We start from the raw sequence: 22,921 nt of genomic DNA, 5'->3' as shown, positions 1-22,921 counted from the left end.
GCTGCTAGAAAATTAAAAATCATATATATCGCATGCATTATATTTCTACACAGATGGGCTTTGTGCCAAGAGCAGGGGCCCATGTGACTGGGACAGGTTCTACACCTGCCTTTGGGCCAGCTTCCATAGCTAAAATCGACCTTTTAGAGAGGTGGGGTGGGCTTGGCCTTGAGATTCACCCCTTTCCTCCTAAATAGCCCCCTGAAATCCCACCTTTCAAAAGTCATCAACTGAGTTAATAAGAACTTTCCAAAATGCAGGTACCCTGAGAATAAGGACCTAACACCTAAACTGAATATTCTGGAGTCCCAGGATGCCTTCATGTTTGAGGAGAGGCCCCTAGAAGGAACTGGAAGTAGAAAAAAAGAAGTCATGTCCAGCTAGCTTGCCCCTCTCCTGCATTTTGTGGTCAGCTGTCTGGATTTGAGGCTACCTGTCTCTTACAGGTTGACCTCTGCCCTTCCTAAGCATTTGCTTCCTTCTTACCCTCCTTGTCCCTAGGAAATGGGCAGTTTGTTGCTCCCCCTGAGAGTTTGAGAAGAGCCATATCAGAAGTTTGTTTTTTGTTTTTGTTTTCCTTTTCTCTGTCGTTCCAATTCTATGTGGTTTAACTGACCTGGAAGGCCTTACTTTCTTTTGAAATATACAAGCCAAGCTCATATGCTTTCTGTAAAGAGACCCTGGCTGGCTAAATAAAGCACTAAGACGTACATTGAGCAGAACTTGTCCTGCAGCTTGGCATGCTTCAGACGTCTTTTAAGGGAAGAACTGACTGTGAGCTGTGTGTGTTCCATGTGGTCAGCTTACTCTCTGGGCAGCAGCAAGGGGACAGCACATTTCTTTAGGGGTCTCAGTGAATGAATCTTGGGCAGGGCCCACAGGGAGGCTCTTCCACCCAGAGACTTTGCCTTCACATTTAGGAATGTAAGTTCTTTGCCAGGATTCGTTGGATGTTTTCTGTGTGCTTAGCAGTAAATGAAAAATTAGTGGGGACTATCCAAATTGGGATTTAGAGACCAAACTGAGTTTCAGTAGTATTACTGTATTCTTAGACTTGGAATACCTGGAGTTTTTGTTTTATTTTGTTTTTTCTTCTAGGCTTTTGTAAATTGGGAAGAGGCTAAATTGACTTGGAGTTTCTTCAAACAGTCTTTCTTGAAACAGATTTTGACAGAAGGTAAGTAAAAGGTCTCTCTGAGCAGTCAGGAAACCGAAGTATCAGCCAGGGGATTCCATAGAACTGATGATTGCCTAGATGCAGACCACCTGCTGCCTAGAGCCCCCAGGGCAGAGGACCCTCAGAAATGGGAGTTTTTTAAACAAGGAGAGGGAAACTAACATTTATTTAATTTGATACTTCAGTTGTCTAATTTAAATCTCCCCACAGCCTTGTAAGAAAGATATTGGCCCCATTTATTATGGATGAGGAAACTGAGGGTCAGTGAGGTTACATAACTTCTGCAAGAATGAGGAGCAATTTAATTTGAATCCAAGTCTAACTCCAGAACCCATGTTAACAGCGTTTAAACAAATGTATTATAAAAATATTATATCAATTACAGAAAGTTTGGAAAATACAGAAAACTATCTGTAATCTCATTTTCCTAACTTTTTATACACTTCTTTTTCTGCACTTTTTAAGACCATGTTTTTCTCATTTTATTTTCTTTAACAATAAAATTCACCTGTGGGATAGTTTGGTCAGCCTTCCAACTTCTGGGGACTTTCCAGTTTAACAGTGACAGAGCTCTGAAGCAGAGGGCAAACCAGGAGCTGAAAGTATATGTAATTTTTCTATATATACGTATGGTTTATTTATACCCAGCTTTAGTTCAAAGAATGAGATTGGAGGCGGCTATAAGCTGCTGAAAGTAGTAATTTCTCTCTATAAATTTCGTGTGTCTGTACATCTATATATCTATTACTGAACGTGTTTCTAAATATTTTCAAAAATTATCTTTTAATTATGAAAATAATATAACCCCATTACAAGAATTTTGGAAAATAGAAAAGTTTCCTATAATTCTAGCATTCTAATACAAACATCATTATTATTATCTTGTTGTTTTTCCTTTTCCACCTTCTTTATTTTATTCATTATGCTTCCAAAGGGAAGTAACCCCCCTAAGCCTCACTTTCCACATCTGTGAGTTAAAGGATAGGACCAGGAGGTGCCTGAGGGCTCCCTGAACTTTGCGAATGGATGTTTCTAGTCTGAGCCCATAATGCTGCCATTACAGAAGTGAAACTGTTCATAGGGCTTCTGGAGGAAGTAAATGTCAGAAGCCTTCGGAGAGCTGAGTGAAGGTGCCTTAACGCTAAGTTTCTTGAGAGCAGTGAGTGTGCTGTTCACCACTGTCTCCGTGGCACCCTGCCAGGCCTGAAACATAATAGGTATTCAGCAAGTATTTTTTGATAAAGAAAGGTACTGTAGTGAAATTGTATATTGTGATAGTTCCCATTATTGTTAGAACAGGCAAAACAATGGAGGGAGTTTTGGGAAGGGGTGTTGCTTAAATGCACTTTTTTTTCCTCCTGAAGTTTAAAGGACAGTTTGAATGAGTTGAGGAATGGTCCTGAGTTGGTTGCAAGCAGTGGCCCTAAGTTGGTTGTGTGGACTGCAGTGGCTAGATGTGTTTGCAGTGGCAGGTGTCAGCTACACACTCAAGCCTCCCAAGCTGGGCCTGTTCCATGGTTGGGCCGTCCTGACCTGGCTGGCAGAGGGCCCTTAGGGACTTTCCAGGGCCTCCCTCTCTGTGGCTGTGAAGTAAGGAAGGGACTTAACAAGGACACCCAGATTCTTCTTCTCTAAAAACTACAGCTCTAAAAAATTTGAAATCATTTATTGTTATAGCAAAAATGTGTGTGTGTATGTATGAGTATATATAGTATATGTGTATGTGTGTGTGTGTATGTGTGAGTGTATAGTATATGTGTATGTGTGTGTGTGTATACAGTATATGTATGTGTGAGTATATATAGTATATTTGTATGTGTGTGTGTATGTGTGAGTGTATATAGTATATGTGTGTGTGTGTGTGTGAGTGTGTGTATGTGTATATAGTATACGTGTATGTGTGTATGTGTGAGTGTATATAGAATATGTGTATGTGTGTGTGAGTGTATATAGTATATGTGTATGTGTGTGTATGTGAGTGTATATAGTATATGTGTATGTGTGTGTGTGAGTGTATATAGTATATGTGTGTGTATGTATGTGTGAGTGTATATAGTATATGTGTATGTGAGTGAGTGTATATAGTATATATGTGTGTGTGTATGTGTGTGTATATAGTATATGTGTGTGTATAGTATATGTGTATGTGTGTGTATATAAATGCTGTTACTTTCTGCCCCCACATTTCCTAAACACTGTGTGTCAGGTGCTGAGAATACACAGATGAATGAGGAACAGGACGTGGCCTCAAGGAGCTCATTCTCTCCCCAGAGACTCTCCCCAGGCATTTGTGTCGTTAACTCTGATACAGGGCTGTGAGGGGCTGTACTTGGAAATGGCAGCTCATTCGCCAGACATCTCTTGAGTGCTGTTTCATTTCCTGGAGCTCTGCTAGGCAGCCAGGCACACGGAGATGACTGAGACATGGTTCCTGCCCTCAGGGAGCTCACAGAACGTGGGAGGGAGAGGCCTTTTGTGCCAGAACCCAGGGAAGCCCCTGAAGAAAAGCCATTGCAGGTGGTGAGAATACCAACAGCTGAGGCTGGGAACACCAGCCCAGCCTGACTCAGGGCAGCTGGAGGGGCTAAATCCTCCGTGTAGGGTGTAGCAGAGGATGATGGTGTGATGGTGGGAGGTGGGGGTGAGGTTGGTGAAGGGAGGCCAAAAAGATAGCTCAGGGTAAGTTTATAAAAGGCCTCAAGGGCTTCCCTGGTGGCGCAGTGGTTAAGAATCCGCCTGCTAATGCAGGGGACACAGATTCAAGCCCTGGTCCGGGAAGATCCCACATACCACGGAGCAACTAAGCCCATGCACCACAACTACTGAGCCTGCGCTCTAGAACCGACGAGCCACAACTGCTGAGCCTGTGAGCCACAACTACTGAAGCCCGCGCACCTAGAGCCCATGCTCCGCAATAAGAGAAGCCATTGCAATGAGAAGCCCGTGCACTGCAACAGAGTAGCCCCTGCTCGCCGCAACTAGGGAAAGCCCACGCGCAGAAACGAAGACTGAACGCAGCCAAAAATAAATAAATTTCTAAAAAATAATAATAATTAAATAATAAAAGACCTCAAATGCAGAATCAAGGCGCTTGGACTTTTTGCAAACACTACAGAGCCATTTAAAATTGTGAAGACAGGGATTGACTTAAGATCTGTATTTGCAAAAGCTGGAACTGTTAGTGGTGAGGATGGATCAGAACAGAGCAGAGATACAGATGGGAACTAGTGCAGTGCCTGAGGACCTGTGCCTGGGAAGACTTGCAGAGGTCCCTGCCACAAATGCAGTGGCTGGAAGATTGTAGGCAGGGAAGGGCTGAAGAGAGACTTGCGATCACATTGCTTCTCATCTCTTAATATTGCTTTCCTCTTTGAGCAAGTTGCTAGGAGGTGAGAGTTGGCCCTTCAGAGCTATGGACACTCTTCAGTGCTCCACCTCCATAGTGGTCAGTGCTTTCCACTCACAGATAATAAGAACATTCATGGAAGTTGAGGGTGGGGAATAGGGCTCTGGGCTGGTGTCTTCACCTTGAAAGCATTAGACTGTCTTGAATTGTGAACTTGGGCTCCAGGGAACTGCCAGCCTCCACAGAGCTTTATCCACCCAAAGAGGAAACTTTTGATGAGTCTGTGCACTTAATCATGGACCTTTCATTTCACAGAATTTACACGCAGATTATCTGACCTCCCTGAAAACTTGAGATAATCATTTTCATCATTAACATTTTAGTAACTCCTCATACTTTTTTTTTTTTTTTTGCGGTACGCGGGCCTCTCACTGTTGTGGCCTCTCCCGTTGCGGAGCACAGGCTCCGGACGCACAGGCTCAGCGGCCATGGCTCACGGGCCCAGCCGCTCCGCGGCATGTGGGATCTTCCCGGACCAGGGCACGAACCCGTGTCCCCTGCATCGGCAGGCGGACTCTCAACCACTGCGCCACCAGGGAAGCCCTCCTCATACTTTTTGAAAAACTTATCAGACTGGTTTTATTGATTTTTGTTTTGTTTTTAATTTAACTGGTTTGGGAATTTGTTGTCAGTAAAGCCCCCTGCACTTTCCAAATTGTTATTATTTTGAGATTATTTGAAATCAACATTAGGACAAGGAACATGTCTTTAACTGATTACTTAATTTTTCTCCTTTGAGAGTATTTACCAACTGGAAGAGATGATAGACGATAAAAGAAAAGGAAAGAAGAAAATACTGTACATTTGAAATGCTAATTATTTTGCTTTTCCATTTACAGGCGAGCGATATGTGATGACATTTTTGAACGTGTTAAATTTTGGGGATCAGGGTAAGATGAAATTCTGTATTGTTTTAATTAAAGATGAACTATTAGTAGATACTTTCTCATATTTTTCTCTGCAGTTTGATACATTTAATGAAAAAATGAACCTGCAGACTATTTTTTACAAAAAGATTATAAGAAATGAATCCTGAAGATTAAAAATTGTAGGTCTTTATAAATATATATTTGACTATCCCCTCTCATTGACATGGGTGGCAAGTTCTCTTTTGAGATTCTCTGCCCTTACCCTGCTTTCTGCAGAGCTCTGGTGCTCATTTTGGGGGCCAGAGTGTGCTAAGGGAAAAGGGACCTCATTGCAGTCACAACGATTTGCTCCATGTTTGTGTGGCTATATAGGTCTTAATATTTTTTTCACATTTATTTTTGAATATAATCCCAAAGTAGTGCAAATAAAAATAGAAAAAAAAATCAACTTGGCATTAATGACTTTTATAAAAAAATGCTGGTGATGGAAATGTTCTGTATCTTGACTGTATCCATGTCAGTTGTGATATTGTGCTATAGTTTTGCAAGAATTTACTGTTTGGGGAACTGGGTAAAGGGTACATGGATCTCTCTTTTATTTCTTACAACTCCAAGTGAATCTATAATTATCTCAAAAAGTTTAATTTAAAAAATTAAATTAGAAAAAATTTTAATGGTGCTATAAAAATTCAAATAGAAAAACCAATACGATTGTTATTTCTTCCTTTTTGTTTTGTAGGCGTGTATGATATAGTGAATAATCTTGGCTCCCTTGTGGCCAGATTAATTTTCCAGCCAATAGAAGAGAGTTTTTATATATTCTTTGCTAAGGTGCTGGAGAGAGAAAAGGATGCTACACTTCAGAAGCAGGTAGTCTTGGTTCTTATGTCACCATCTCCCAAGTGAATTCTCTGTCTATGTGCAGGATAAACAGACAGAAACGTGGAGCTATCTGTTCCCCTCTGTTAGCTCTGAAATTTTCTTCTAGTTTTCATTCTTCTATCACATTCTGAATGATGGCAGGACGCTGAGCTCACTTCTTCTTTCACAGCTTCTCCTTTTTCCCCTGACCAGCCCTTCTTTTTCACCCTTTGTCCTTCTTTGTGACCTTATTCTTGTCCCAGCCCTCTCAGAACTCTCTGCGGCTGTCCCCAGCGCAGCGCAGACCTCCTTCCATGGTCTAGTCTTAGGTGTAAGAATGAGGTTGCCTCCCCCATCCTCAGATTCTCAGGAACAAAAGATGAACTGAAGGATGCAGAGACGGGGTCAAGGCTAACTGAGGGTGCGGGGAGGAAAGCATGCGGACATTTGGTCTCGCTCACCACACCAGTTGTTTAGCTTCTTAAGGACTGTGACATACCCAGAGCTCCATTCTGACTCTGAGAATTGATATACTCCAGCCAGTAAAAACAGAAGAGATTTTAATCCAGGAGTATTTGGTTGTGGAAACTTCCCTTTTCCTAGAACCATTGAAAATGTCTGTCTTAGAATTAGAAGCAAGCTAAGTTGGCCTCTTACATCTCTTAGAAGACATTTTGCAAAATACAGTTTATGCACAGTATTTCAAAACGAGCTAATCTGGTTCTCAGACTGATGTAGGAATGTTTTCCTAAGTGTAGATTCCAGGAACATCAGGGTTTGGAGTTGTTTGTCAGGAGAAGCACGGTGACAAAGCTAGCTAACAATGTAAAAACTCATCCATTTAAGAATAAATGTCAGAGGGGGAAGTGAGTGTTTCCTAGGCAACATTTGAGATAGTTTATCCTAAATGAGTTAAAAACTAACCCTCCCCTGCACTGCCTAAGGAGGTACACTTTGTCTTTTTCCCTCCATTTGCTAATTGACATAGAAACAAACCCAGGCTACAGAAAAGCAGTGATGGCCCTCAGCAGTTGAAAGAGTGATCTGTAAAACAGCAAAGGGAGAAAGTCAGATGTGAAGTTTTTCTTTAGCTCATGATTCATCCCACTTCCTTCCCTCTCCCCCGGCCCAAGGAGGATGTTGCTGTGGCCGCCGCGGTTTTGGAGTCCCTGCTAAAGCTGGCCCTGCTCACTGGCCTGACCATCTCTGTTTTCGGCTTTGCCTATTCTCAACTGGCTTTGGACATCTATGGAGGGGCCATGCTTAGCTCAGGATCAGGTATGCACAAGAGGTTTTTCCAGATCTGTTCTAATTTCCAAACCGAAATATTTAGAAGAGTCTTACAAAATTCAAACACACGACTGACATGTGTGTCAGTGCAGGGAAAATTGCCGGTAGCTGGGGCACCTGAGGTCAAACCAGCTCAGGGTGCAATTAGAGCTTTGGCACCAGGTCGATCAGTCCCGCAACCTCACTTGGAGCAGTTGTTATGAATCCTTGGCTTTCGTCTCAGCCCTAAAATGTGTTTTGCCGATTGCTTCCTTCTGGGGTAAGCGAGGAAGGAAGAGAGCAGGCTCTGATGAGTCTCCGCTTGGTACTAAACACATCTGCAGATAGTAAATGCCACATAAATCTCACGGCCTGATGGACAAAAGCCTCCGAAGGATAACCCAGAGCCATTTGCAGAGAATGAAATTGATCTCGGCAAATAAAGTGGTATATTTAGTCCAGTGACTCTTGGGTTTTGAAGGAGAAAGTATTGAATGTGTCTAACTTTGAAACACTTGGTGCCCAGGCCACTGGGCGTCTCACAGCATCGCTGGGCCCTGGGAACTTCACCAGTTTCAAAATGCGCTGGGTCGTGGGGTGGCAATCCATTTGGAGTGTTTCATCTTGGGTTTAGCAAAGATGTTTTTAATTCCTCAGGTCACTAGACAAGAACCCTGAAGACTTCTTTCTGCTGCCCTATCTCAAATGTAAAGGGCCTTCTCCAGTGCCATTTTACAACGTCACTGGCATGTTTTAGTCTCCACTATAATAGGCCCAAACTTTTAGTATTAGGGGAAGAAGGGCCGAGTTTCTGCTTGACAGCAAAGGTTGTTAAGTTTGGAGAAACACCTGCCATGAAACCAATGACGTGGTTTGTGGCTCCCTGGGTCAGGCAACTGCAGGGAGGCCCGCATTGAGATGCCGTTAGCAAGTCAGTGTGCAGAGATCGAGACAGGCTATTTCACAGCAGCTCTGCACCTTTGGAAAGGTAATCACCAAGGAGCAGCCTTTGTAATGCAACCACAGGACAGTGCCACGAGGAAAGGGCCGTCCCATCCATGTAATGTTCACTTGCTGGATTCGTTTATCATAGAAGATATATCAACAAACCATTGTCATTGTGTGGTCCTTTTACTCAAGTGAGATGCTGGTACCAGTCTTGAGAATTTAAAAGGGTCAGTGTTAGTTGATTTCTAAGGTAATAAATTCTATCTCTGATGGTTTATGTCAGAGTCATTAATAATTCTATTTATTTTTTATTAATTTATTATTTTTTATTTTTGGCTGCGTTGGGTCTTCGTTGCTGCACGCAGGCTTTCTCTAGTTGCGGTGTGTGGGGGCTACTCTTCATTGCAGTGCACGGGCTTCTCATTGCAGTGGCTTCTCTTATTGCGGAGCATGGGCTCTAGGCACACGGGCTTCAGTAGTTGTGGCTTGAGGGCTCAGTAGTTGTGGCTCACGGTCTCTGGAGCGCAGACTCAGTAGTTGTGGCACATGGACTTTGTTGCTCTGCAGCACATGGGATCTTCCCGGACCAGGGCTTGAACCCGTGTCCCCTGCATTGGCAGGCGGATTCTCAACCACTGCGCCACCAGGGAAGCCCCAGAGTCGTTAATAATTTTAGACTCAAAAAGATATCCCCTCTGTCTCATCTTCAGAGAGAGAAGAGTCTTGAGAGTGGTCTGGTTTCTCAGTCTCTGAAAAGGATGTGTGGTTTGGTGTAGCTGCTGCAGGATCTTTAGGACCCTTGTCGTCTCTTGCCTGGCCCAGGCCTCCATCAGCATCCCTGTCCTGGCAAGGTCTTCTAGCATTTGTCTCCTCATTGCAACTGCTTCTCATTTTGACCAAACTTCCAGTTCTCTGTGCCTTCTGGGAGGGTCATTTTGTCTCCCCAGGGTGCCTGTCGGCTTTCCTTCCCTCGTCTGCACTCCACCCATCTTCTCCTTGCCCTACTCCTGACTCTTCGGACTAGTGCTGCATATCCGAATGCCTTTCCTGTGCCAGAAAACATTAACACTACTGCTCTCTGCCCCCCTCCGCCCCCCACCATAGTCTTTTTTGTTCCCTTAAAACTACCTCACAAAACTTGACTTTCTCCAGAAAGTCTTACTGAATCAGAAAAGAATGGGAACCACTTAGTTTTGAAAGTGGACCTTGCAATGCTGCTGTCCTCCATTGCCCCAGTTGCATGTTGCTCTTTGTCCTCACCTGTGAAGTGGACTCACCTATGACCTGAAGTGGCCTCTCAAGAGGCCTCTGTGCTGTTGTCTCCAAATGTAGGACTTGGACGCACCACAGGCAGGCGTTCGTGGGGCACTGTGGTTTTGCTTTGCATTACTTGGGCTTAGCCCTGTATATAATTAGGAGCTTTGGAAGTGCTCTGAGACTTTTCTCAGAAGTCTTTCTCATACCTAGCTTTTCCATCCTAAAGAAAAATACATTCAGTGAACTTCCCTGAGATTTCTCACATTTATCTCTTAGGTGCTTCTCTCTTGCCCTTTCTTTTACTTTTTTTTGTCTGGAGAAGGAAGGATTTATTATTTGCAGCAAGTAAGGAGAACACTTGCTTTCCCAAAGCAGTGTCTTCTCTTTTATTTTTTAAAATCTTTTTTTCTTCTCAATCCCCTAATATTAGTTTCCTAGGGCTGCGATAACAATGTATCACAAACTGGGTGGCTTAATTTCAACAGAAATTGATTGTCTCACAGTTCTGGAGGGCAGAAGTCTGAAATCCACGTGTCAGCAGGGCCGTGCTCTCTCTGACATCTCCAGAGTAGGCATCCTTCCTTGCCTCTTCTAGCTAAGGATGTAGGCTGGCAGTCCTAGGCTTGGAAATGCATTAACTCCTCCTATCACGTGGCTGTCTTCTCCGTGTGTGTCTTCACATTGTCTTCCCTCTGTCAGTGTCTGTTTCTGCATCCAAATTTCCCTTTTTTATAAGGACACCAGTCATAATGGATTAGGGCCCACCCTAATGACCTCATTTTAACTTGGTTATCTTTATAAAGACCTATTTCCAAATAGATCACACTCTAATAGATCCAGATCTATTAGGCTTCAGATTACTTTTGAAGGGGATATATAATTCAAGCCATACTACCACTCACTTCAATCCATAGTTTACGGTTCCATCCACAAATTCCCCAATTCCAACCTCTTTCCCCAAAATTGACTCAAAGCGCTTCTACTTGAATCACCGTTTCATGCAGGAGTTTTGTGTCCTCCACATTGCAAAGCAGCTCACTATCCACCTTCAGATAGACTCACACATGCCGTCAGCTTTCAGTTACCAAGTGAGAGGTGCAGGTTATGAGAGGAGCCCCACTCCTCTCTGCCAGAGAGAGGAGGATGGAGAGAAGCAGGAAGCACACTGAGCATAGCCTCGAGCCACCACAGGGCAGAACCTGGTCCCTGCGTTCTTTGCTGGAGTCATCCCACAGCTGGAGTGGGGGCCAGGCTACTTTCTGCAGCGACTTGGGGAATGAAATGCAACAGGATATGGTACAATGTGTACCCAAGAGAGGGCCATCAGGGCTGCCTTGTTAGTAGTCCTTTTGTCCTTTTTGATGGCCATAAAACTATTTAGGGTCCCCATGATGCAGGGATGTTTCATATTAAGCAGCTTTCATAAACCCATGAATAAGTTTCAGATTCTGAGACTCTGGAACTCCCCCCGCCTTTCCCTTTTCTTTTAGCAGTTAAGTTTTTTCTTTTTTGAGGTCTAGTTTACATAAATTAAAATGCTATCCTTTTTTTTTTTTTTTTTTTTTTTTTTGCCATACGCGGGCCTCTCACTGTTGTGGCCTCTCCCGTTGCAGAGCACAGGTTCCGGACACGCAGGCTCAACGGCCACAGCTCCTGGGCCCAGCCGCTCCGCGGCATGTGGGATCTTCCCAGACCGGGACACGAACCCGTGTCCCCTGCATCGGCAGGCGGACTCTCAACCACTGCGCCACCAGGGAAGCCCTAAAATGCTGTCCTCTTAAGAGCACAGTTTGGGGGCTTCCCTGGTGGCGCAGTGGTTAAGAATCCGCCTGCCAATGCAAGGGACATAGGTTCGAGCCCTGGTCCGGGAAGATCCCACATACCGTGGAGCAACTAAGCCCATGTACCACAACTACTGAGCCTGCGCTCTAGAACCTGCGCACCACAACTACTGAGCCCACGTGCCACAGCTACTGAAACCCGCGTGCCTAGAGCCTGTGCTCTTTAGTAAGAGAAGCCACCGCAATGAGAAGCACGTGCACTGCAACGAAGAGTAGCCCCCGCTCGCCGCAACTAGAGAAAGCCTACGTGCAGCAAAGAAGACCCAACGCAGGCAAAAATAAATAAATAAATAAATAAATAATTTTAAAATGCTTTTTAAAAAAAAAAGAGCACAGTTTGATGACTTTTGACAAATATCTACACCCATGTAACCAACATCCAGATTAAGATACAGAACATTTCTATTACCCCAGAAAGTTCTCTTAGGACCCTTTCCAGTCAACTGCCCCCCTCCAACTCTGAGACAAGCACTGCTCTGATTTCTGTTACCATAGATTAGTATTGCTTTTAGAAAGAATTTCATATAAATGAAATCATATAGCATGGGCACTTTCATGTTTGGCTTCTTTCCCTCAATATAATGTTTTTGAGATTCATCCATGTTCTTACATGCATCAGTAGTTTTTTTCCTCCTTGATTGCTGAGAAGTATTTCTTTGTGCGGACGGCCCATAGTTTGTTTATCCCTTCTCCTGTCGATGGTCACTTTGGGCTGTTAGGAATAAAACTGCTATGGATGTTTTTGTGAACACATGCATTTGTTTCTGTTGGTTGTACACCTAGGAGTAGAATTGCTGGATCATAGGTTAAGTACATGTTTATTTTATTAGAAACTGCTTGGCTGCCTGTCAGTAATAGCCCTCTTAAAGGAGGGGATCAGGGAATTCCCTCGTGGTCCAGTGGTTAGGACTTGGCACTTTCACTGCTGAGGGCCCAGTTTCAGTCCCTGGTTGGGAACTAATGTCCTGCAAGCTGCGCAGCTTAGCCAGGGGGGAAAAAAAAAAAGAGGGGATCAATTTCGTTTTAAGGCTCCCGATTTTTTGTTAGCAGATCTTCCCAAAGCTTGTTAGTTAGCTCTAGAATCACATCACTTTGTTTTAGGAGAAAATAACCTCGCAGGCTCTGATTCTCCCTGAAGAGTTATGGGTGTTCTATCTCTGTAGTTTCCTGCTGCTCCTGAGCCCTGGGTTTCTTCAGGGCCTCCTCAACTGAGTTTCTCTCAGCATGCAGGGCCACTAGTGTCCCCAGGTGCTCAAACTAGCAGGCTTCTTCATGCTGATTTAAAAAGTGAGATTTGCTTGCTGGCCAGATAAGCTTTTAGTTGTTAGGCAAGAGATCTGTACATTTATTCCTAATTGTCCTTTTGTTTTCAGCTGTTTATTTTAGTTAGTACTGTAGAATGCTGGGAGTCCTTCCAGATAGTTAAGACCATAGGCTCAAGCATGCGTCTGCCCACTGATGACATCAGCAGGGCTCATGACCCAGCTCTGGTGTTCTCTGACCAACCTGCCAAAGTGAGGGTGCATGTGGGCCTCCCGTTTGGGCTCTGGAGTCTCAGTGGGTTGTTTCCTTACAGGTCCTGTCCTGCTGCGTGCCTATTGCCTTTACGTCCTCCTGCTTGCCATCAATGGAGTGACCGAATGTTTCACATTTGCTGCCATGAGCAAAGAGGAGGTTGACAGGTAGGTAACCTTAAAGATAAACCTCTAATTATGGCCTTCAGCCAAAATGAAGTAACTTCTTTCTTTTCATTCTGAACATGCATTTACAGAAGGCTCTTCTAGAACCAGGAGTGTGGTGCCTTCCTCAGGCACCATTCAGTAAGTCCTCCCCACAGTAGGGCTGGGGGCAGCCACTGCTCCTTGCCTCCCTTTGTGAAGAGAGAAGTCAGGGCCCTGAAGGGTTTTGTTAGTCCAGTTTGGCAGAGGCAGGCACCAGACAAGATCCACTCCTCCACCCACCTCCTTGCCCAGTGCTCCGATGGGTTACCAAGGAGCTTCTACGAGATGCAGATCTATAGAATCTGATTTGTAGGTCTTGCAGAATCTCGGGGATCTGTGACACCTCTCCTCAGAGAAAGGCCCAAGTGCACATACAAGTTTTGCCACATTTTTTCCCATCCATTGACCCCCAGGTCAGGACCTCTGCCCTGGAATTTCAAGCAGTAGTTTTTAACACTGGTTATGAGTCACAGTGCCCCATGGAGCTTGTTAGAAATGCAGATTCCTGTCCACCCTACTCCCACCACTCTCTCTCCTACCACGCCTACAGAATCGGCAGGCCCTGAGCATGTGAATGTTTTTTTTTTTTTTTTTTTTTTTTAACATCTTTATTGGGGTATAATTACTTTACAATGGTGTGTTAGTTTCTGCTTTATAACAAAGTGAAACAGTTATACATATACATATGTTCCCATATCTCTTCCCTCTTGCGTCTCCCTCCCTCCCACCCTCCCTATCCCACCCCTCCAGGCTGTCACAGAGCACCGAGCCAATATCCCTGTGCCATGCGGCTGCTTCCCACTAGCTATCTACCTTACTACGTTTGTTAGTGAATGTTTTTTTAAAACTCCTCAATGATTCTGATGTGAACTCCTGGTAAGAGCCTCTGACCCACACCTAGGATAATTGATCTCTTGTGTCCCAGATGCCAAAATTAGCAAGGTGGTATCTGAAGACATCACTGCAGAGTGCAGTTGAGGAGAAGGATAAAACTGATATGGACAAAGAAGAGAGAGGAAGAAGAAGAGAGAAGGGGTGGGTGTAGGTAATGGGGCGAGTGGCCCTCTTTATCCCTTTGCCCCTTGAGGTCTGGGTCCCTCGGGGGTTTCATGCTGCCTCTGTAGTGCCCTGAGTGCCATTGAAATCCCTCAGAGTCCCAGTGTGGGGGTGGGATAGGAAAAAGGTACTCAGAGAGTTGGCGAACCCTTCCCCTCATTCAGAGCAGCCTCTGTCTGCTTCCCACTGGGGCCTGTCTCACAGCGGCTTGGTGACCTTGTATGCTACACCGTAGTTGAGAACTGGAGTCTAGGGCAGTGGTCCCAGCCCAGATTGCTCAAAAGTTCTGGCCCCCTCCCATACCAGCTGAACTGGAATTTTAGGAACTTAGGCCAAGGAGTCTTTTATCGCTCAGCTCCAGGAGGTTGCTGATGATAGATAGCGAAGGCCTTAGGAACCGCTGGCTCAGACCAGCTTTCAGAGTGAAAACTGCATTGAACACTGTGACCCAGTGCATATTTGGGTGTGACTGAAAGGAAGCTTCCATGAAGCAACAAGTACCCCAGTTACGCACAGGACACACTGATGGTTTTTAATTCTGTTCTATTTCATTCTTTAAACTGCCATGTCATGACCCACTAAATTGATTTCCTAGCCTACTTTTAGGTCACAACCCATAGTTTTCAAATGGTGGTCTAGACATGGTTTTTACTTCAGACAGTTAAATTTATAGCTATAAACTGCTTTGAGTCTATCTTTTTTTTTTTTTTTTTTTAGTGGATAAAATGTTCTCTAAGTTTAATTTTGAAAGCACTGTGTTTTTACTTGAAAGGTGCTTCTAACATGAAATAATTTAAAAATATAATTTAAAGCGTACTAAATGAGGCACTGAGGTGTAGTGGAAAGAGTTCTGGACTAAGAATCTATCTCTTTGAAGGCAATTTTGTTATAACAATTTCAGCATTAGTGTTGAGGGGGAGAATCAACACTAAGCCTGATTAAAACATTAAAAATATATATCTTGCAACAAATCATGAGGGAATATAGACAGTGGCCGGTTGCTTTGGTTTCTCTTACATTGCATTGACCCAAAGAAAGCAACTTTTTAAGTTATTTGTAGTAATGGGATCAGAACAGTATATTAAAATCTGGAAAATTATTTTCATGGTATTAGTAGTCAACATAGAGAAAAGACAGGGCCTTGTTCTCATCTGAAGTAACTCACTTCCCCTAAGAGTAAAATGTGTGTGCCTTTAAGCATGGTCTCCAGGTTTGTATTAAACATAGCAGCCCCCTTTCTGTCTGGGCCCCTGACCCCAACCCTCAGTCCTGTCTGAACACAGGTAGCACCTGGGCTCATCACAGACCCCAGCAATTTTTCCCTTTCTATGAATTTAGCCAGACATAAAACGATAGTAAGAATTTTTATAGTAGAATTGAGCAGCTTAGTTAAGTGTTATGATTGATTTACCTCCTACATTTCAGATTCTGGATTGAAAAATATATACTGATGAAATCATGGCTTTTAGTTAACTACCTACAGGTTAATCAGTGTTTTTCTAAATAAAAATAGGGGATTTAGTTGGATGTGAAATATTAGAATGTCCATTGAACTGCAAGTGGCTTTTTTGTTAATAACCTCATAATATGTATAGCATAAAATTGATGGCTTTTACATTATGCTCCACTGAAGGATTTTGTTGTGTTTTGTTAAGGATATCTCATTTTCTTTTGTCCATTTGACAAATACTTTTTGGGCATCTACTCTCTAACAGGCATTTCTTTAAGCTCCAGGAATTCAGCAATGAACAAAAGAGAAGAAAGAGATCCCTGCTCTCCTGGAGCTGACAGTAGGGAAGGCAGGTAGCAAACAAGTAAATAAGCAAGAAAGTATTGTGCTTTGCAGAGAACTAAAACAGGGTTATCTAGTGAGAGTTGGGGCCTTTTTAGATTGGGGGGCCCCTCCAAGGAGGTGGCATTTAGGCTGAGGCCTGAATGACCAAGAAGAGTCTGCTATGCAAAGATGGGGCCGAACCTTCCAGGCAGAGGGGACAGTGGTGCAGAGGCCCAAGGCTGACAGCTCCTTTTGCTGACTTGTTGGCCCTTGAGTGCCCAATGTGGAGTGGGACTCCATAACTGTTGAATGCAGGACGAGTGCACACAAGACTGGCACCATACTTTGCATGGTTGCCAAGGCTACAACGTATAGCTGTGCCTTGATGTTTTCAACCAGCACCCACTGGGGAATGCTTCAGTTGCTGCTGCAGTCATCTATCTTTTGATAAGCCTGATTGAATAACTTCCTGTCTGTGTTAACCAAGCCTTAGAAAATAATCATTGTCACTGACTAATTTTCCATTGACTCAAAAAGTGGCATTTTAATTTTATGTTTAAAATTCTCATTTTTTCCTGAAGTGGATAATGTCTTTAAGGCTATAGATTTATGAGTTCTGGAAAGTTCAATAGTTGCAGAGCCCTCTTCTAGTTAAAAACAGTGGACTCCGTCATCATCAGCACCTCCCAAATGGCTACGTTAAAGAAGCCACACCATGGAACTTGTCCCTGCTTGAATTAGCATGAATTGCCTACCAGTTTCATTCATTGTTTCCATTCTACTTGGAGCTGGGTGAGGATGACTTTGAAAGTTTGTGAACCTGTGGCCTAAACTCCAAGCATTGGTCTTAATAAACCTTTCTGAGATCGTTTCTGAAAAAAAACTGAACAGATTACACATCTCTGCTTCTTTTTGGAAAAGAGGTCAGAGTACTGGCCCAGCCTCAGTGGCCCGTTATAAAGTTGGCCATTCTGATCATTGATTAGCAGTTAGTGAAGAAACTTCCCCTTTGAAGATGTGGGCTCTTGTAGTTCCATTACTCATTAAAAGAAACTCTCTCAACTGAGAAGCAAATGAATTCCCTCTCTGGAATTCTGGATGAAAGCATACCTCCCCTGTTGAGTACAGAGAGAGAGAGAGAGAGAGAGAGAGAGAGAGAGAGAGAGAGAGAGAGAGAGAGAGAGAGTGTGTGTGTGTGTGTGTGTGTGTGTGTGTGTGTGTGTGTGTGTGTTCTTGCTATCCTCTCTGATGAATTATATCTCCCATAGCACCTTGGGAATCTGGGCATTTGGAGGCCACAGTGGCTTTCTTACCACCCCTCCCTTCTGTACAGAACCCGAGTGGTGGCCTCTGAGGTTTCCTAACCCAGCTGACACAGCTTGGGGATCTAAGGAGTTTGGTTCCCTCAACAACTATACACTTAGAATGCCAGCTGTGTGCTAGGCAGAAATGAGATGCTGGAGAATTTTGTTCATGGATGTACCACAAGCCTTTTGGAAGACTGTGGCAGCTATTTTATCTCTGCTGAGACTCAGTTGAGAACTGAAAACTGGAGATAACTAAGTGACATGCTGCTCTGGAATCATAGAAGTGAAAGGAGCAGTATAATCCCTCAAGTCACAGAACCCACAGAGCTCTGGAGATGTAGAGAGCAGAGCAGGGATGTGTAAGAGTCTGGGAAACCCTGAAGGTGGTCCAGGTCTTGCTCCCTGTTTCCATTTCATTATGGAAGCTGGTCACTTGCTTTGAGTGAGATCCACTGGCCAAGGTTATGGGGCTTCCGCATTTTGCAAGGGAAGCGGTATGAGGTGCTAAAGTTTAGGGGCGAGGGGTCAGGTTGGGGTGTAGGCTCATTCCTTAGGCAAATTATTTAGCCTCCCTCTGCCTGGTTTCCTTGTCCATAAAACGGATCCAAGCTCCACAGGGAAAGGGCCGTGTGTTCATCCACCAGTGCATCCCCAGCACCCCTCACAGTACCTGTCAGAGTGCCTGTTCACATGTAATTGTTACCCGTGTCATATTGTTGTGTCTCACATTAAAGACAGGCTGAAAAGGATTTTTATGTGTTTTGATCACAGTGTCACTTAAACTAACCAGTTACTATCCTTAAACACCATAAATATGTTGAGTTGTTCCTTTTCTTACTCTTCTATTCAGGGGTGAAAGGGACAGTGACATTTCCATGTTGTCCACTTAGCATTCGATGTTGTGAAAATCAGCTGGATTGCGGGAACTTGAAGGTGCTTTCTGTGAATTCATGTTCACAGCCACTTTCTTTGCAGCAGCCCTGCCTTGGGACCAGGTACCCACTGCCCTGCATTGCTTGCCTCCCTCTTCCCAGGTACAATTTCACAATGCTGGGCCTCTCATCTTCGTTCCTGCTGTTATCCTATCTCCTGACCCATTGGTGTGGCAGCGTGGGCTTCATCTTGGCCAATTGCTTCAACATGGGCATTCGGATCACACAGAGCCTTTGCTTCATCCACCGCTACTACCGGAAGAGTCCCCACAAGCCCCTGGCCGGCCTGTTCCTGTCACCAGTCCTCCTCGGGGCATTTGCCCTCAGTGGTGGCATTACTGCTGTTTCCGAGGTGAGGCGCCCTGCAGCCTTCACACCACATGATTTTGCAGCATGTCCACTGTCCCTCGTTCCAGGCATCCCGTTCCTGCTCTGCCTGACCCAGCTGGACAAGTACTTGCTTCCTCTTACCCCTTCCCCTAAGCTTCTGGGACAGCATCTTATGATAGAAATGACTGATCAGTGGTACCCGTGGGAACAGAGTAGACCCTAGTACATAGCTGTCATGCCTTTACCTGACTGGAAGCTGGAGCAGTAGGGCCTCCACTCCCCGTGGCTTGCCCCAGAGAAAGGAGGTACAGCTGGGGGCCCGGGGCAGTGACAGTGGTTTCTTTCTGCAGGTGTTCCTCTGCTGTGAGCGGGGCTGGCCAGCCATGCTGGTGCACGTCGCTGTGGGGGCCCTCTGTTTGGGAGTGACTCTTGGGACAGCATTCCTCACAGAGACCAAGCTGATCCACTTTCTTAGGACTCAGTTGGGTGTGTCCAGACTCACTGACAAAACGACGTGACCTCGCAGAAGCCCTGTGGCACCTGGACCAGCTGTGGGGCAGTTTTATGGTGGAACATGTTTTTTATGCAGAAGAGCCCAGTTAGGGGTCTGTAGTGGAGTGAGACCAACACACAGGTGAGTCATCGGAGCGAACCACCAGACCAAACCCTTAGTATCCGTTTGAGATTTCAGACAGCAAGGAGGAGTTCCGTTTTTAAGGGAAGACCAAAAAGCTTTTAAAATAGATGCAATTATTTTTTTCACCATTTTGTTATAATCAGCATTTTTCTTTTTGAATAATGTGTTAATTCTTTTTGGTGGTGATTGACCTTCAGAACTACATGTTCCAACAAACTCTATCTTGGATGATAATAGTTAATAATCTTCTGGCCCAGAAGGAGAGATGTAGCCACTTTACCCTCCATAGGAATATTTAACATATTCCATAAAAGCTGGAAGGAGACTTGATGTTATGTGATGTTGTGCACCAAACAAGAACAAGTTGGCCCTGGAGTTGTGGCTTTCCCCACGTCAACACTGTGGCCTGGTTGTTTAGCGAAGGAGAAATATTGCTCAATGAGAAATCTAAGAAATGAAGACACAGTCTTTCAGATCACATTTCCCACAGTTAGCCAGGCAGAGTCATGTCTCTCCCCTTCATGGCTGTCCCCCACTCCCACCCCCACCCCCAGGCCAGCACATGTCTTCCCATAGCAGGGGCAAGCCGGCTCACGACCTCTGGCCTGGCCACTTGAGAGAGGAGGGCTTTGAAGGACACTGTGATCCTTCGTGAGCTACTCTGAAGGGAACACCACTTTGCAGTTGGCTGTAACTTCTCATGAGGAGATTGCACAGATGACAACTAAAGTTGAATAGAGGTGTCTTTTTTTCCATCAGAATGAAATAGGGTAAATTCTATATGGCATGTGTCACTGAATCACACCCTTCTCCCGCTGACCTGTTACTTCCAGCACTGGTCAGTACACCGGAATTCCAGCCCCAGGACAAGACTGGCAGGCCTGCGGATCTGGTCCTTCAGGCTACAGTGTGAGCCCAGGCTAAGGCTTGCCTCCCTGCCCTGCACCCAGCAGGTGCTGTTCTCAGGCAGCAAAGCATTCTTCTTCTTTCATTAATGTATTACTATATTAACTGATGTAATGTATTAATTAATTAGATGTGATTGACCTTTGGAGCTACATGCACAGACTATATCTTGGGTGGTAATAGCTAGTAATCATCTAGCCCCGACGTCCCCAAACTTTCTATGTTTACACCCAGAGAGCAGGATAGCTTGTATCAGATGGCAGTTTGGCTGAAATGCACACATTTAAATCCACTGGCCTAGAGCCAAAGCCAAGAGGCCAAGGATAAAGACCCACCCAGTGCACCAAGACTAGGACCCAGTCACCTGGACACCTTTTTATCTATTCAAGGAGAGAATGCTTCGTATTAATTGCAGGGAAAGTAGCTAAATGCAAGGTGTCACTGAACAATCAGAGGCCCTCCAGAATCATGGGCTTGGTCATGTTTTGTAAGGCAGGGTCAGCCTACCTCAGAAGAACTGATTGCCCCGTGGGGTAGGGTGGGTGGCACACACAGAAGGCAGCCCCCCACCCCCAAGTACTTTTTTTTTTTTTTAATAAATTTATTTATTTATTTTTGGCTGAGTTGGGTCTTTGTTGCTGCGCATAGGCTTTCTCTAGTTGTGGCAAACGGGAGCTACTCTTTGTTGCGGTGTGCAGGCTTCTCATTGTGGTGGCTTCTCTTGTTGCGGAGCACGGGCTGTAGGCACACGGGCTTCAGTAGCTGTGGCACGTGGGCTTAGTAGTTGTGGCACACAGGCTCTAGAGTGCATGCTCCGTAGTTGTGGTGCACGGGCTTAGTTGCTCCGCGGCATGTGTGATCTTCCCGGACCAGGGCTCGAACCCATGTGCCCTGCATTGGCAGGCAGATTCTTAACCACTGCGCCACCAGGAAAGGCCCTCCAAGTACTTTTTTTGTCTTTTGAATGCACAGAAATGGGCCTCCAGCCCTCACAAGTTCCTTCTCTGCTGCCGTTGACCACCCCTCTCTCCCCTAGAACCCTGTCACCCAACCCCTGCCCACTTGACCCCAGACTCAAAGTGTGGGCCTCGCACTACCTGCCTCAGAATCACCTGGATTGCAAGTTAGAAATGTAGGTTTCCAGGATCCATTCCAGACCTTTTGCCTCTGCGTCTCTGGGGCAGGACTTTGGGACCAGCTTTTTCGGCAAACAGGTTGGCACACACCATTATCCTCACCAGCGGCAGTGCCTAGGCCCAGTCATGCTCGTGTTCACAGTGTCCATTCCCAGCTCCAGGAAGACAGCTGCCGTTGTCTGAGCAGCAATGCTGACGCCCCACCTCCTCGGGAGCAGGAACACCACGGCTCCCACTCTGTTCTCCAGCTTGGAAAGTCTCTGTGTCTGACAGCAAGGGCTCATGCTCATCTCGTCGCCATGCAGCCGGGCTCTGCTATCAGCACAGGGCTGCCGCAGTCAGGGCCAGCGCCTTTTGAGAGATGGCCAGCTGGGACAGCCACCGGGGGCTGCTTCCTGTGGCCTGCTTCCCCGTTTATAGAAAGAGGAGTCCCCATGGCCCAGGGTTTTGGGAAGCGGGTGTTGTCCCATTACTAACACCTGCTTCCCGGGCTCCAGCACTTGGGCAGCAGGCCCTTTGCAGCCCATGGCTTCTGGCTCTGTCCCCGCTGCTTCCTGGAGCACAGCTGGGCCCAACCACTCGCTCTGGGGCTTTCCCCCGTCTCCCTAGAGCCACACCTGTGCCTCAGGGTGCTTGCATACATGGGTGCTGAGCTGCCCCACGTTACCCAAGAAGGGTTTTTGAGGGGAATCACACTTGAGGCTTTAAGTGCCACTCAAAATATAGTGAGGCTACTTTTCCCATGGAAACAAGTCTCTAAGGCACATCCATATATGAAACGAAGAAGCTTTTGTTGGTGAGGATAACAGCATTTCTTCTTTCTGTGCTGCTCTGGCCACGTGTGTGTTGGTGTCTTCAGGTTTGGCCTGTCAGGTCCCTCCGTGAGGGGATGCTGCTGTGCTACTTAACGCTTCCTCAGCTGTGACTTCTGGCTCAGGAGATGCTGTATACTCTGCCCCACTCCCTGCCACTTACCACCTAATTCACCAGGGCATCTCCTCCCTCCTGTCTGTTTTTAAAACCATGTATTCATGTTGCTAGTTTCATGTCAATTTCCCCATTTTAAAATGAATAAATTATTTTCTTCACATCTCTGTGAAGATGTTTCATACTACTTCTCCTTGCAAAAAAGAAACAAAAACTCTTAAATTTCAAAAGGAAAGTGGGCAAGTACCTTGAGTATGTGAATCGTTTTTATTCCTCATCAGAACAGTTTTCCCTACGTTGACGTTACTGGACCATGATTCTGACTTTGAAAGAGAGGCTGGATTCCTGGCCCCTGCGATGGAGCTTTCTGTGTCCCAGACTGACAGGCCTGGCAGTTTATTCACTGCCTTTCCCTTCTGCCCAAAGTAGTGCTCCCCATTGTTGATAGCACTTCTCTCTTTCCTATCTTCTCTGTCTGGCCTGTCCTTGTCTTGGTCATGTTTTTTAAATATGCAGCCATTTTTGGCAGGTCAGAACTAATATCAGGGCAGGGTGGACAAGTGTGTG

General features: G+C 45.3%; 1 protein-coding gene across 8 annotated transcripts in view; it reads left to right on the top strand.

Annotated features, from left to right (window-relative positions):
• RFT1 (RFT1 glycolipid translocator homolog) overlaps positions 1–22,921 on the top strand; it is a 57,434-nt gene that overhangs the window by 17,211 nt on the left and 17,302 nt on the right. For 4 of the 8 annotated variants that reach the window (XR_012334633.1, XR_002178945.3, XR_004528575.2 and 1 more), the window contains exons 7-13: positions 1,099–1,177; positions 5,423–5,473; positions 6,192–6,322; positions 7,447–7,591; positions 13,205–13,310; positions 18,521–18,770; positions 19,099–19,382. Coding sequence is in view for 3 of the 8 variants with exons in the window: in XM_073811236.1 (XP_073667337.1) it covers positions 1,099–1,177; positions 5,423–5,473; positions 6,192–6,322; positions 7,447–7,591; positions 13,205–13,310; positions 18,521–18,971 (963 nt within the window). In the remaining 5 variants the exon portion in view is untranslated. The other 4 variants (XM_073811236.1, XM_019947687.3, XR_002178946.3 and 1 more) reach the window with 3 other exon arrangements.

The sequence above is a fragment of the Tursiops truncatus genome, chromosome 10, assembly GCF_011762595.2.
Source record: "Tursiops truncatus isolate mTurTru1 chromosome 10, mTurTru1.mat.Y, whole genome shotgun sequence".
NCBI lineage: Eukaryota > Metazoa > Chordata > Mammalia > Artiodactyla > Delphinidae > Tursiops > Tursiops truncatus.
Note: the sequence above shows the minus strand (reverse complement) of the source record. Positions and strands in the feature narration are given on the sequence as shown.